Source organism: Plodia interpunctella, chromosome 26 (genome assembly GCF_027563975.2).
Source record: "Plodia interpunctella isolate USDA-ARS_2022_Savannah chromosome 26, ilPloInte3.2, whole genome shotgun sequence".
Classification (NCBI taxonomy): Eukaryota; Metazoa; Arthropoda; class Insecta; order Lepidoptera; family Pyralidae; genus Plodia; species Plodia interpunctella.
Window position 1 is genome coordinate 3,860,000 of NC_071319.1, and position 15,142 is coordinate 3,875,141.

A 15,142-nucleotide genomic window follows, 5' to 3' on the forward strand; every position below is an offset into this window, starting at 1 on the left:
TTATCACCATTCATTTATTTATGTACATGACAGTATAAATATAAAACTTACAAATAGGAAACCTCTTTTCAATTAATTCATTCAAGAAATCACTTAAAATAAAAGTGCGTTTATTGTGGATTTCTCTCTGTAGAAACCGCCCGCAACGACACACAGAGTCAACCAATCACAGTGCGCCATTGTGACACGACAACAACCAAACAAAAAAACTACTATTGCAATTTTTTTTATTAGCTATTCAAGTTTTAAGTTATTGTGTAATATGTTTTTGTATGTATACACAAATTAATGTGCTACAAAGAATTTTGTATTGTATCTTCCAGGTTTCAAGCACATGGAAGAATCGGAAGACAAGGAGAACTGGCCGTGCGGAGAAGACCTCATCCTGAGGATGAACGACTTCCACTGCGGCCTCATGTCGCACGTGTCTCTCACGGCGCTACAGGAGCCCGACGGAGACGTAAGATATATCTGTTTCATGTGGCTATGTCTCACACAGTCTCGGGTCCGATGGACTCAATCACAGTACCGGACTCAACACACCCAGAACCGTAGACAAACATCTGTAAAATATGTAAAAATATTAGCACTATTCGGAATCGAACCCAGGGCCTCCAGATACAGGACTTTACGGGGAAAATTTGAATAAATCTTTTAAATGACATCGACACGCTAAGATTACGTACTCAGCTTAATCCAAATCCAGCTTTCTGTGTATTGTCCAACATTCTTCTTCTTTTCGAATGTGTTATTGCTAACACTGGTGTAAGATTTTATTTAAGTCGCCTAAAGGCATCTGACATGACTTACGACTACTTATCGCTATGTAGTAGACAAGTTGTCGCATACACACTAGCTGGACCTTTTAGTTCGCAGGCGGGCGTAGAACAACCACTTCATGCCCAACGTTTCCAGAACTCTTATCAAGTACGGTCGTCAACTGCATACATACTTTTGAACCTTATCTCTTGGGAATAAAGTTCAAAATTGTGTATGGAGTTCTGCAGCCGACCGTACTATTCTATTTCTCGTCGCAGGAGTCAGCTGAGCCCGAAGCAAAGCCGGGTGCATTCGGGAAGATATACAACATTATAAACACCGTCAAAGAACTGGAGGAAGAGCCCAAAGTAAGACTTGGCATAGAATAGAATAGAACATATCTTTCTTATGAACACACACACATACACAAACATACACATATAGAAAAATAATAAAAAAGCTTAGGACTTAAGTTGGAGTGACTCGTATACTTTTGCGCTTTCTTTCGTATCGAGTGTGTTATTGCTAACTCTGGTCGGAGTTTTATTCAAGTCTCACGTGACTTTTTTTGTATGTGTAAACATTAATAAACCATGAATATATTTATTTGCATGAAAAATTGTGTTGATTGAAACTAAACTGTGCAGGCGACAGCAATCGTATTAATGAATTTTCGTATAATTAGTTAGATCATATTGATTTTCAAACTGGCTCAATCCGAACACTGGCTCGACCATCACATTTTTATTCAATTCTTTTAATTATTAATGAAAACAAAAAATGCCACAGGAAATTACTCTACACTGTTTTTTGTTGGAGCATATTTTTCTGTGTTACAAAATATTTATTCAGATAAACTAGAACCTCTCACAATTAATATTTTAAAATCACTATTTACCATCAAATTTTAAATTAAACTAAAATCTACGTATCTTAAAAAAATCTTATATTTGTAAATAAAAAATGTCTAAAGAAAGCCCCTAAGCAAGGTGCCCATTCTGTGTTATTGTTTTTCGCAAATTGTTAAATATGGCGACGGTGGCGCTAGTGAGTAGGTAACGCCTTCTTAAAATGAAATATTTAAACTGTGTTATAGGCTATAGAAGAACCCCCGAGGAAAACACCTGAAGAGAAATTCCGAAAAGTACTGATTCAGACGATAGTCACTTGGGCCGAGGAGTCACAGATCGAAACTCCTAAACTTGTCCGCGAGATGTTCAGGTAATTTTGTCCGTCTTTATTTCAGTTTTTAAGGAATTTTACTGGCTTAAAGTTAATCCCAACTAATATTATAAATGCGAAAGTAAGTTTGTTGTTTGGTACCTCTTCACGCGTTACCTACTCAACCAATCTTCTTGAAATTTCGTATATATATATATATATATAATTAAGAGTATGGAGAAGGACATAGATTATTGTGTTGTGTAAGTGTATTTTTTTCTTGTTAAATATATTATATGTCAAGTGATTTTCTAGTCCATATGTACATAGTACGGTGGGACGTCGATTAGTAGACGTAACTGGCTGTGACGTACAGTTACGTGCGAGGTGGCGTCTTGCCGTGGGTAGGTTTGATTTTCTTGCCATGATGAATGGGCAAAAGCCCTAATTTCCTGACTGGTCTTTTCTTTATGTCTCTCCAATGTATAATGTCCAATGTATATGTTGAACTTTTACAGATTATATTTTGTACACACACACACATATTAAAAATTAATATAAAGCTATTTATAACTATTAAGTTTAATAAATAAATAAATTGTAATATTCCCCCAGTCTCCTAGTCCGCCAATACGACGCCATAGGGGAGCTGATTCGTGCCCTAGAGAAGACATACGTCATCAACGCTAAGACAAAACTGGATGTGGCCGAAATGTGGGTCGGACTGAGTCAGATCAGAGCCTTGCTGCCCGTGCAGATGAGTCAGGAAGAGGAGGAGTTGATGAGGAAGAGATTGTGGTGAGTTTTCGAGTTTATTTCACGTCGTCATCTTACTATAAATATGTAACTTCCGTGTATAGGAGTTTATACGGTAGTGTCATAGAGGTTACCCGTGGCATTTTTAGTCTATACAAGTAACCTGTCTGCTGTATATCAAATTGAAAAAATTTTGAATAACAAACTTTTTTTCAGGAAACTCGTCAACAACCATACATTCTTCCAGCATCCCGATCTGATTCGGTAAGACGTTTTAAACTTTAATTAGCGCAGATTTAAGTGGAGAGATACAGATGTGAATGTTAGTAGGTGATTGATTCCATTTATCTTAGACATTTATACTATAACCTTTTTTTATTTATTTAAGCTTATTATCTCCTTTAGAACGTTTATAACCTAAAAATCTAACCAATACAACTATTGTAAAACAATACAACTATTGTAAAAAATAACTTGGTTTGATTTTGAAGAACTTGGACAGCTTGGCTTGGCAGGACAGCCACTCCCGACCTCGCTCGGGTAAAACCATAATAAATCATACACTCCATGGAAAATTACGTCTATTATCTACTGCATGGATTCAGAAATTAAGCCATTGAAATTAACATTAAAATATAATGGAACAACCGTCAAAATTGTTATGCGAATAATTAAATAATCCAAACCTTACTCAGATATATTAATGAAAATCGCGTTCATACAGACAGACGCGACAGACGCGACTAAAAGCCTTTATGATCTATCCAGAGTCCTCCGCGTGCACGAGAACGTGATGGCGGTGATGATGAACACGCTCGGGCGGCGTGCGCAGGCGCAGTGTGACGCCGCGCCCGCCGGCCCGCCCGCCGCCGTGGACAAGGAGAAGGTAATGCTGCTGCTGCTGCTGCTCTCATTCTTCCTAGTACCCATGTGCCTCTACCCAAACCATGGCACAATACATTTCCTGGCCTGTGTGCCGCCTGTACTCTGGGGGGCCTGTACGACGCCTCAAATGCAATACAATAATCGTTTATTGCCCACAATAACAATATAGATACAATCTTGTTTTAATTACATGCGCAAAAGGTGCGGTCGCTGTGTGCAAAATAAACAGCCCAAAGTACTTATTTCCTCCATTCCGCACAGTCAGCGTTTATATTCACTACATGATTTTGTCAGCGGCTTCGCCCGCGTAAAAAAAAATTATAAAAGAAATATTTTGGCTTCTATTTTTCCCATAAATACCCCCACAATTATTTTTCTTCAATATCTCCTATGTACAGACATAGCCCAATTACATTTTTATTATAAGTATGGATTATAACTTTTTTTTTCAGGATACATCCCACGAAATGGTAGTGGCTTGTTGTCGCTTCCTCTGCTACTTCTGTCGCACGGGAAGACAGAATCAAAAGGCAATGTTCGACCATTTCGACTTCCTGTTGGAAAACTCTAACATTCTACTCTCTCGGCCTTCGTTGAGAGGATCTACGCCACTAGATGTCGCCTATTCTAGTCTCATGGAGAACACTGAATTGGCTTTGGCTTTGAGGTTAGTTTGTTATTCTAAATTTGGTGGCGCTGATCTCGTTTTTTGAAGTGAAAATGTTAAACTCGCGTCAAGACACGTGACCTGAGCCATGTGACATCGTTGCTCCAATGTGACGCAACGACAAACCACACTGTGGTGTGATTGGTTCACTGCGTCTCATTTCGAATCGGTTTCGTTTTGATTTCGATAGTGAGAAGTGCAATGCGAACCCGCACTAAACCCACCCATCGAAAATTCGTAAGTCGTAAAAATGCACAACGTTAATATTCAAGCTTTCACTTCTTGCCCGTATTTTTTTGTCTTTCAATTATTCACAACTGGACCACTAGTCCCGGCTTCGCTCACCTCAGTAATCGCACTATCTATTGGTGAAAACCGTACAAAAATACGTTTGCTAGTTTTTATGTTTATTGCGTTCATACAAATAGACGCGGCTGAGGAGTTTGATTTATAATATGTAAGCATAAGTAAGTAACCCGTTAGAATAGCCAAGATTGATTGAAATTTGTATTTCGAGCCAAGAGGACACCGCGCCTACATTTATTTTTAACCCCCGACGCAAAAAGGGGGGTGTTATAAGTTTAACGTGTCTGTCTGTGTATCTGTACGGTAAACTGATGAACCGATTTTCGTTTAGTTTTTTTTTTGTGTTATAGATAATTTTATCCCGAGTGTTCTTAGCCATGTTTCATGAAAATCGGTTCAGCCGTTCAAAAGTTGTAGCGAAATGAATATTGAAAGTCGGGGATTTTTTTAATTTGTCTTCATGAATTTTGTATTTTGTTTATTTTCTTTTGTGTCCTATATATAAGTATGTGTGCGTCCATTGCAAATAAATAATCATTTCAATCCTATCTCCAGGGAACACTATTTGGAAAAGATAGCAGTGTACCTCTCCCGTTGTGGTCTCCAAAGCAACTCGGAGCTGGTGGAGAAGGGGTATCCTGACCTGGGCTGGGACCCCGTGGAAGGTGAAAGATATTTGGACTTCCTGAGGTTCTGTGTTTGGGTAAGTTAATGAAATCAATCGTCCTACTAATATTATAAATGCGAAAGTTTGTGAGGATGTGTGCGTGTATGTTTGTTACTGTTTCAAACAAAATCTATTGGATGGATTGTTATGAAATTTAGTATACGGGTAGAATATAACCTGGAATAACACATAGGGTAGTTTTACTCCGAAGTTCCCACGGGAGCGAAAGCCCCGAAGCGCAGCTAGTACATAATATGGATATGTTTGTAACCTTTATTACCTTCTTTAGGCAAATAACTTAATTTGAGTATTTTTGGTATAAAATTATATACTTTGTGGCACCATGTAAAAACCTAACAATAAATGGACATAATGCCATACGTAAGAATTCTCTAGCAGTCAAATCAATACAAAATGTCAAAAATGGTAGTTCCCTAAAGATTACGTCAACAAGAGTGAAGATAAACATACCAGAAAATAAGCATAAAATACAAGTAAATAGCGTAAACATACATTAACGAATAAAATCATTTATTAAATAGTTACTATCATCCATTCATCATGTGACATATACTTTATCGACAGGTAAACGGCGAGAGCGTCGAAGAGAACGCCAACTTAGTAATCCGTCTGTTGATCCGAAGACCAGAGTGCCTCGGGCCGGCGCTGAGGGGGGAGGGGGAGGGGCTGCTCAAGGCGATCGTGGATGCCAACAAGATGAGCGAGAGGATCGCCGACAGGAGGAAACTGAGGGAGATGGAGCAACAGGGTGATGTTAACGTGAGTTATGGGTCTTTTATATAAATGAATGTAATAAATATATTAGGACAAATTACACAGATCGAGCTAGCCCCAAAGTAAGTTCGAGACTTGTGTTATGGGATACTGACTCAACGATACTATATTTTATAACAAATACATATTTAGATAATTAGATTAGGGCCAAGGCCCGGGCCAATAAGAAAAACATCATTTTCCATCATGACCCGACCGGGGATCGAACCCGGGACCTCTCGGCAAGCACTTTACCACTGCGCCACCGAGAAGATCCAGAAGGACCACAGAAGGTCTGCCGCGAAATATAAAAACACGTAGCACGTTACTAACGTCACACATGCTGTGTCTTTTTCCCACGTCGTGTACGCATCGTGTGAAAAAAAGAGAGAACGTAAATGACGTGCTACGTCTTTTGTGTTTCATGTTATTTTGTATTCCAGGGACAATATAATAATAGGATGAGTCCGCCGTTTCTGCGACCATTTATAATTTTTTGTTTGGAAGAGTTAAAAAAACAAGTCAGAAACGGTTCTCCCACAGTTGCTTCGTCTACGAACGTTTCGTCGACAGAATGTTTCGACATCGGGCGTTTGAACAACAGAACCCTTCATCTACGAATCGCCGACAGAATAGAGGACGAAGCAATTGTCGGAGACCCGTTTTAGACTCAAAAAAACTGAGGATATTTGTTTCCCACAGTTCAGTCACCCCTTGCCGGAATCCGATGACGATGAAGACTACATCGACACCGGAGCAGCTATATTGAATTTCTATTGTACTCTCGTCGATCTGCTTGGACGATGCGCGCCTGACGCCGCTGTTATTGCCCTTGTAAGTACACGCACAAATCGCACAAAAATATTAAATTTATTATAATCAGAAAGTATACCATGGAACTTAAAAACACGTAGCACGTTACTAACGTACACATGCTGTCTCTTTTTCCTATATCGTGTATGCATCGTGTAAAAAAAAGCAGATCTTGTGGACGTAATAACGCGCTACGTGTTTTATGTTTCATGGTAGCCCCCCAGGCTTTATTTCCGCCTGGTACATGTTTTGTAATCTATCTTTCCCTCTCTCTCACTGTCGCGTGTTTCCCAGTTGCATCCGAGGCTGTAAAGCGGCGAAGCCCTGAGTAAACGAAGATTCAGTTATGACTTTACAGCCGATCGAAGTTGTATTTTTTATGATTAAATTCTTGTTCAAAAGGAAAAGGAACGGGTGGCAGTCCAGGAGTGCCGGCAGAATTGAAAACTTGAATATTAATGTTGTCCATTTTAGACGTCTAACAAATGTTCGATTAGTGGGCGTAGTGCGTAGGGCGGTTTACATTTCATTTCTCACCATCGAATCGATTCGATAACCACCGAAACGAACCAATCACATTGCGCCATTGTGACGCAAAGACAACCACACTACAATGTGATTGGTTGATTGATTGATTGGTTCGCTGGGTGTCACTTCGAATGAGAAGTGAAATGCAAACCCGCACTAACCTCTCAGGTCACGTGTCCTGGCGCGAGTTTAACATTTTTTACCATCACAAAAAGTTCACAACGCCGCTAAAGAAGTTTTCACTTCAAAAATTAGAACAGAATCGGTTCAGCATTTTGCCAGACATCAAATACTACGGATCCGTTAAAAAATTAAATTAATTAAAAATTCAATTCAATTAAAAATTGGCTAATTCGATGGTTTTATTTGTGGTGTTTAATTTCAGGGCAAGAACGAGTCGCTCCGAGCGCGCGCCATCTTGCGGTCTCTAGTACCACTGGAGGACCTACAGGGGGTCCTCAGTTTGAGGTTCACGCTCAACAACCCCGCAGCTGGCGAGGAGAGGCCCAAGTCTGGTAATAATAAATTAATGGGGTACACAATACAAAACCCACTGTCAATACACTAGCGACCTGACCCGGCCTTTGTACGGGATCATTTGTGTGTATAAGCCTTTAACTGCATCAATACCCGTTGCGTGGTTTTTATGAAGAAAGCTTAGAAACACAGGCGGATAGTTAGTGTATATATATTATATAGTATATATATATAATAGCTCGAGTTTTTATTTGTTATAGATGTTGCCCGGGGCTTCGCTACCGTGGGAATTTTAAGATAAAATATAGCATAGCAATCTTGGACAATGTACCTTTCTAATGGTGAAAGAATTTTTGAAATCGGTTCGGTAGTTTTTGAGATTACCCACCTCAAACATACAAACTCACAAACGCTTACCTCTTTATAATAATAGATTTTTTTATCTGTTAACAGATATGCCCTCGGGCCTAATCCCCGGTCACAAGCAAAGCGTGGGTCTGTTTCTGGAGAGAGTGTACGGTATCGAAACACAGGAGTTGTTCTACAGATTGCTCGAAGAAGCCTTCCTGCCTGATTTGAGAGCGGCCACTATGCTTGACAGGGTAAGTTTCTCTCTTTCTACCTCACCTTCTCAGTTTGCCTTTTCTTTCGTGGCTGTGACGCCGCGAAACCAGGAATTGGTGCCCCGGGTTCGATCCCCGGTCAGGTCATGATGAAAAATGATCTTTTTCTGATTGGCCCGGATCTTGGGTGTTTATCTATATATGTATTTGTTACAAAATATAGTATCGTTGAGTTAGTATACCATAACACAAGTCTCGAACATACTTTGGGGCTAGCTCAATCTGTGTGATTTGTCCTAATATATTTATTTTATTTATTTAATATATATCTAAATAACTTTTAAGTTGACTAGCGGCCCGACCCGGCGTCGCTCGCGTAAAATCAAAATGAATACACACATGATACACTTAAACCTTCCACAGGAATCACACTATCTATTAGTGAAAGCCATACAAAAATACGTGTGATTACAGACGGACAGATGCAACAGGACTTTGTTTTATAATATGTAGTGATTACCATTTTGTATGTGTACCTTAAATAATGTGCAATTAATTATTTTGTATTGTATTATACCTTTACAGAATGACGGCTGTGAGTCGGACATGGCTTTGTCTATGAACCGCTACATCGGCAACTCTATCTTGCCTCTGCTCATCAAACATGCAAACTTCTATAATGAGGCAGAAAACTATGCCAGCCTTCTCGATGCCACTCTACATACTGTCTATAGGTAATTTATATGAATTTACAAAAATAACTAGCTGTTATCATATGGTGCACTCAGGACCAGCTTGCGACGAGGCAACAACTCTCAACGGTTCTCCAACGGTTTACTACAAGGACATGATGATTTTTGTCACGCGTTGAATGAATCAAGATTTCTCTGACCTCAATTCTGAAATGACTTTTTGTAAAAAAAACTTGTAAATCCGTTTCTAACGTATATTCGCGAAAATCTTAAGCAACGTATCACGATGAAACCTATACCAGATTTTAAGTTAAGCCATAAGTTATACAGCTGTGAAAGCCGCATCAAATTCCATTCAGCAGTTTTAATGCGCGAACTAACAGACAGACAAACATTTTAAAAAATATATGTTGGCTTCTATTAGTCCCATAACGACTCCCCATATTTATTTTTCTTTAATATCTCCTATGTACAGGAGACCCACTTATAGTTATATCATATGTATAGATTTAACAACATAAATGTATTACAGGCTTTCGAAAAACCGCATGTTGACCAAAGGCCAAAGGGAAGCAGTTTCCGATTTCCTCGTCGCGCTGACATCAGCCATGCAACCCTCTATGTTGTTAAAATTGTTAAGGAAACTCACTGTTGACGTGTCCCGATTGTCCGAGTACACTACTGTGGCTTTGAGGGTGAGTGATTGCTTAATATACCAATTTATTTTTCGGATTCCGTACTGTAAGGCGAGGCGAGAAAATCGAAAGAGTTGATTTGTTACACATGTCACACATGCGTTTTACCTTATTTTTGAAAATAATAATGAGATTGAACCCGCTCCCCTGTCTATCCGCACTATCTATTAAGAGCACTATACCGGGTGGACAGAGGCGCGAATTCAATTCCCGCTCGATTCCAGATTTTTTTCATCTCATTATTATTTTAAAAAATCGAAAGAGTACAATACATTAGATGCCCCATCTCTACAGGACAGTGACAACACTAATGCCTTGCTGTGATTCGCCAACGGCACGCGGCATTCACTGGAATTGTCATTCAAGACCCGACATGATTTTCTATTGCTCTTGTTATTCTAGATTTATTAATTGACTAGCTTCACCCCGGAGCTTCGCTCCCGTGAAAATTTCGGAAAAAAAGGAGGTACCCTATGTGTACCGTGTACCAAATTTCATAACAAACCGTTCAGTAGATTTTGCATACAAGAGTAACAACATACACACACACACACTCATACACACATATATCCTTACAAACTTTCGAATTTATAATATTAGTAGTATTTTGTAATATATCCAATTTTATATGTAGGTAATATTGTAATTGAGATTAAGTCCCAATTATATTTATAGCTCCCTAATAGTTCAAAATATTGAAGAAACAGTATTCTCATAGGATCGCTCGTGCGTTAATCTGTCCGTCCGTCTGTCACAGCCAATTGCTCCGAATCTAATGGACCAAATGAGATAGTGTGAGTGAAAAAATAACTTTTATAAATCTCCTCAGCTCCTCACTCTCCACTACGAACGTTGTGCCAAATACTACGGCAGTACTTCAGGACAAGGGATCTACGGCGCTTCGTCCGACGAAGAGAAACGATTGACCATGATGTTGTTCTCAAACATATTCGATTCCTTGAGCAAGATGGACTACGAACCAGAACTGTTTGGGAAGGCCTTGCCTTGCCTTATCGCTATAGGTGAGTTAGTTTAGATTTCACCTTGCTCCTGTTATACAGGGTTACTGGTATCTTACGCATAAACTTGGTATCTTATCTTCCAAAGACCTCGATGGCGCAGTGGTGAAGTGCTTGCCCCTGAACCGAGAGGTCCCGGGTTCGATCCCCGGTCGGGCCATGATGGAAAATGATCTTTTTCTGATTGGCCCGGGTCTTGGATGTTTATCTATATATGTATTTGTTATAAAATATAGTATCGTTGAGTTAGTATCCCATAACACAAGTCTCGAACTTACTTTGGGGCTAGCTCAATCTGTGTGATTTGTCCTAATATATTTATTTATTATTTATTATTTAAAGGCGCATAAGGTACATAGAGACTAACATCTTTTGTTCTACGACTTTTGTCTAAACGTAATAAATTAATAAGTTTGATATGAGAAGGTCGCTATTCTTTTAAAATGAAGTAATTAATGGCTTCTATAACGCTTCGCCCGATGAAGGGAATGGATTGAACATGATGCTGTTCTAACCTCGCCTAGCTGAGTTTTAAAAACGTTTGAGATCTTTCAAGTCACAGCTGGTGACTTGAAAGATCTCGAAAGGTTTCTCTGGCACAAAAATGACATTATTCAGTTCAAAAATAACAATCAATGCACAATTTGACGACCTCGGTGGCGCAGTGATAAAGTTCTTGCCACTGAACCGAGAGGTCCCGGGTTCGATCCCCGGTCGGGTCATGATGGAAAATGATCTTTTTCTGATTGGCCCGGGTCTTGGATGTTTATCTATATATGTATTTGTTATAAAATATAGTATCGTTGAGTTAGTATCCCATAACACAAATCTCGAACTTACTTTGGGGCTAGCTCAATATGTGTGATTAGTCCTAATATATTTATTATTATTTATTATTATTATTAATTCACATATTGCGTTCCGTGAATAAGACTAGTCCATATCCTCCCGATAATATCGTACGATGCGACTTAGAGATATCTTTGCGGCTTTGGCATCTCGTAGGCAACAATAGCATTTCCAATGAGGGTTGAAGGTCAGTAGGGCATCACAGTCCTAAATACTAGGAATATACGAAAATGTGAGAGAGAGAGAACACATGAAATACACAACTAGACCTCTCAATGAAAAATTATTTTATTTTCACCAACGTTTTCTGTTTCCAGGATGTGCGTTGCCTCCAGATTATTCTCTATCGAAGAACTACGATGACGAGTTTTATGGAAAAGAAAACCAATGTACAGGTAAAAAATATCAATTATTATTTCGTTGCTTAATTTAACAATCTTTTTAAAACAGCCTCCTCCTATTATCTTTGTGACGTACAGTCAACCGCACCTCAAACTACCCACCCTGCTTAGAACTTTATGCAACGGCAATAGCGGCGGATTTGCAATGATTTTAGATAGCTTGATGTGCTTGCTACTTACCTAAGGTATAAAAACGAGCAGCGTCGTGTCTCCTATGTAGTGAATGCGGTGGACCATCAGTGAGCCTGGCTGTGATGTACATTTACGGGCGGATTGCCGTTAATCATTATCACAATCTCCATTATAAACAAGTTTATTTGTTAGTCAAATTAAAAAACCCCCGACTTTCAACATTCATTTCGCTACAACTTTTGAACGACTGAACCTATTTTGATCAAACATATGTAAGAACCACCGCATAAAAATAAAAATTAGCTATCAAATTTAAAAAAAACACATCCAAATCAGTTCACCCGTTGATGAGCTAAGGTGCCACGTACATAGACAGACAGACACGTAGCGGTCAAACTTATAACACCCAACTAGCATCTTTTTGCGTCGGCGGTTAAAAATCACGTTAATTAATTTATTCCGTTCACTTTCATATATATAATATCAGTGTGGATTGTTGTCAGCTATATGTTTGTATTGCTTCAGGTGGTCCAGACAATCCCCAATACGACCCACAGCCCATCAACACATCGTCTGTAGCCCTCAACAACGACCTAAACACTATCGTGCAGAAGTTCTCGGAACATTATCACGACGCGTGGGCTTCCAGGTGACTACTAAAAGATACAGTAACACATCTTTATACCACTTGTATATGTATAGCACACTCGTCCAGGGTCATAGAGTATAATTCATAATTCACTAGCCGCCCGTCCCGACTTCGCTCGGGTAAAACCTACCTCAGGAGTCACATTAACTATTAGTGAAAATAGCGCCAACTTTTTGAGTTTATCGCGAACAGACACGGATTTGTCTTTGTCTTTATCATAGGTACGTACATATGTACGTAATATAATACCTATACTACAATAGGTCTTATATTCGAATACATAGTGCGCTATGCTGCGCCGTCAGGCATACAAAATTGGGTTTGGAGTGTGAAGTGGTAACAAACAAACTTACTTTCGCATTAATAATATTAGTTAGGATTAAATAGTGATAAGTTGCTAGCTTATCGCGTTGTTGACTTCAACAATCTGCGCGCGAGTTGAAATAGCTGCTAGATTTGTTTGAACATAATTATTATTTGTAGGAAAATCGAGTTCGGATGGGTGTACGGTGAATCTTGGTCTGACAGTCAAAAGTCGCATCCCAGGCTCAAACCTTACAATATGCTGAATGATTATGTAAGTCACTACATTTGGTTTTTTAGTTTGAAAATTTCCTCTCGAAATTTCGGCAACAATAGTTGACATTCAAGCAGTTGGACGCCGACAACCGTGCGAACGGTAGATGAAAAATTAGGAAAGTGTACACACTGAGCTCATACGCTAATAAAGCAACCATGAAAACGCTTAGTTTAGAGATATAAATAAATAACTGTCTCTCTCAAATATATAAATATTTATATTTTTTAAATTTAGTTTTGTATGAAAACTATCAGTAATATGTGTCAAAACTTTGGTTCGCAAATCAATAAAATCTTAATTTTGAAAATAATAATGAGATGAAAAAAAATCTGGAATCCCGCGCCCCTGTCTAAATAATGAAATCAATAAAATCTTTCAGGAAAAGGAACGTTACAAGGAGCCAGTCCGGGAGTCTCTAAAGGCTCTGCTGGCCATCGGCTGGTCCGTGGAGCACTCGGAGGTTGACGTGCCCACCACCAACCGCAGCTCCATGCGGCGACAGTCCAAATCTGTGAGTATATATTAACTTCTGTACTTATGTGTTTTTCGATTTTGATGTATGTGGAATAGAAGATGTAGAAGAGCTACAGCTGACAACTAAGGGTGCCGAAGATCGTGCGAAATAGAGAAACGTCGTCTGAGTAGGAAAAAAATCAGATGAAAGAGTGAGAGAGAATGATTATGATTTCTAGAGTTACAATCAAAAATCTTTTTCAGCGCAAAAATCTTCGCCTACACGATTGTAGGTGATAAAGGAAAATAATAATAAATTTATATTAAACATATATTTTTAATTTGAATCTTCCTACATAATTGGCGCTCAATGTTTGCCAATGCCGTGCGATTTTTGTCGTAGGCGATATTTAAAAACATTACCTAACATAGTACCTAGTTATCTAAATATTCCATGCACACAGGAGCCTGAATCAAAACCGGTAATTTATGTTGTAATTCCTATATTGGTGATACATTATCTTTAATTCTGATTATTTCTTGCACGTTATCTAATACAAAGCATGTAAATAATGTATTTACATCAGCATTATGCATTAATGGTTTGCTTGTAAAAACTGTTTTCCAAGTAACCATTGACAGAGAAAACTGTAGACTTTGTCATATATTTTGTTTCGCTTATGCAAGATAGATAAATTCGTATTTTAAATACGCATAATGTCATTTGTCCTACATCGTGTGCCCAGTTTAACAATACCTATCTTGCAGTTTCGTATGAGATAGGCCGGGAAATTGTATGGAAATTTTCTCTATTTTTCTTAATTTGGCTACTAAAGCTAGCTGTCTTTAGTTTCCTTTGTCACAGCAAGTAACCATGTTAAGACATAGTATCTATCTAAGCATATATCTTTCTCCAATTCGATTTAAACTCACGTGAGAAATGCACATTATTAATGAAAAATACTAGTCATTCACGTACGATTATATCTCTTAGACTATAGTTTCAGTTCTATAGAAGATCGTTTACAATTCGAGTGCGACTCGACTCAGCCCGTGCCTATAGTGACTAGTCTACTTTTTCATTGATAATGGGTATTTTTATTAAAAATATCTTTCCCTATCCAAAAAAAAATCGTAATTTAATTCCGCTTGTCCTCTAATTTATTGTAATTCTTATGAAGCATGGTCGTATTAATATATCCGTTGTTTTCATATCCCCCGCACCCCGCCCCCGACAGCGCGCCCCTGAAGTTGTGGTAAGTTAGTCTACTCCTTGGAGATAGACTGTAGAATCTAAAAATGTTTTTGTTTATCAC

At 38.7% G+C, this 15,142-nt stretch overlaps 1 protein-coding gene across 10 annotated transcripts in view; it reads left to right on the top strand.

Moving 5' to 3' along the window:
• The window catches only part of RyR (Ryanodine receptor), a 112,760-nt gene that overhangs the window by 49,588 nt on the left and 48,030 nt on the right, over nt 1-15,142 (top strand). For 8 of the 10 annotated variants that reach the window (XM_053764718.1, XM_053764723.1, XM_053764714.1 and 5 more), the window contains 20 exons: nt 324-460; nt 1,038-1,127; nt 1,856-1,980; nt 2,536-2,718; nt 2,893-2,940; nt 3,445-3,562; nt 4,014-4,228; nt 5,090-5,237; nt 5,787-5,981; nt 6,678-6,809; nt 7,702-7,831; nt 8,247-8,395; nt 8,942-9,090; nt 9,581-9,743; nt 10,573-10,765; nt 11,929-12,006; nt 12,670-12,793; nt 13,277-13,370; nt 13,753-13,884; nt 15,065-15,082. In XM_053764718.1, the coding sequence (XP_053620693.1) occupies nt 324-460; nt 1,038-1,127; nt 1,856-1,980; nt 2,536-2,718; nt 2,893-2,940; nt 3,445-3,562; nt 4,014-4,228; nt 5,090-5,237; nt 5,787-5,981; nt 6,678-6,809; nt 7,702-7,831; nt 8,247-8,395; nt 8,942-9,090; nt 9,581-9,743; nt 10,573-10,765; nt 11,929-12,006; nt 12,670-12,793; nt 13,277-13,370; nt 13,753-13,884; nt 15,065-15,082 (2,621 nt within the window). The remainder of the gene's footprint in view (nt 1-323; nt 461-1,037; nt 1,128-1,855; nt 1,981-2,535; nt 2,719-2,892; nt 2,941-3,444; nt 3,563-4,013; nt 4,229-5,089; nt 5,238-5,786; nt 5,982-6,677; nt 6,810-7,701; nt 7,832-8,246; nt 8,396-8,941; nt 9,091-9,580; nt 9,744-10,572; nt 10,766-11,928; nt 12,007-12,669; nt 12,794-13,276; nt 13,371-13,752; nt 13,885-15,064; nt 15,083-15,142) is intronic. The other 2 variants (XM_053764720.1, XM_053764716.1) reach the window with 1 other exon arrangement.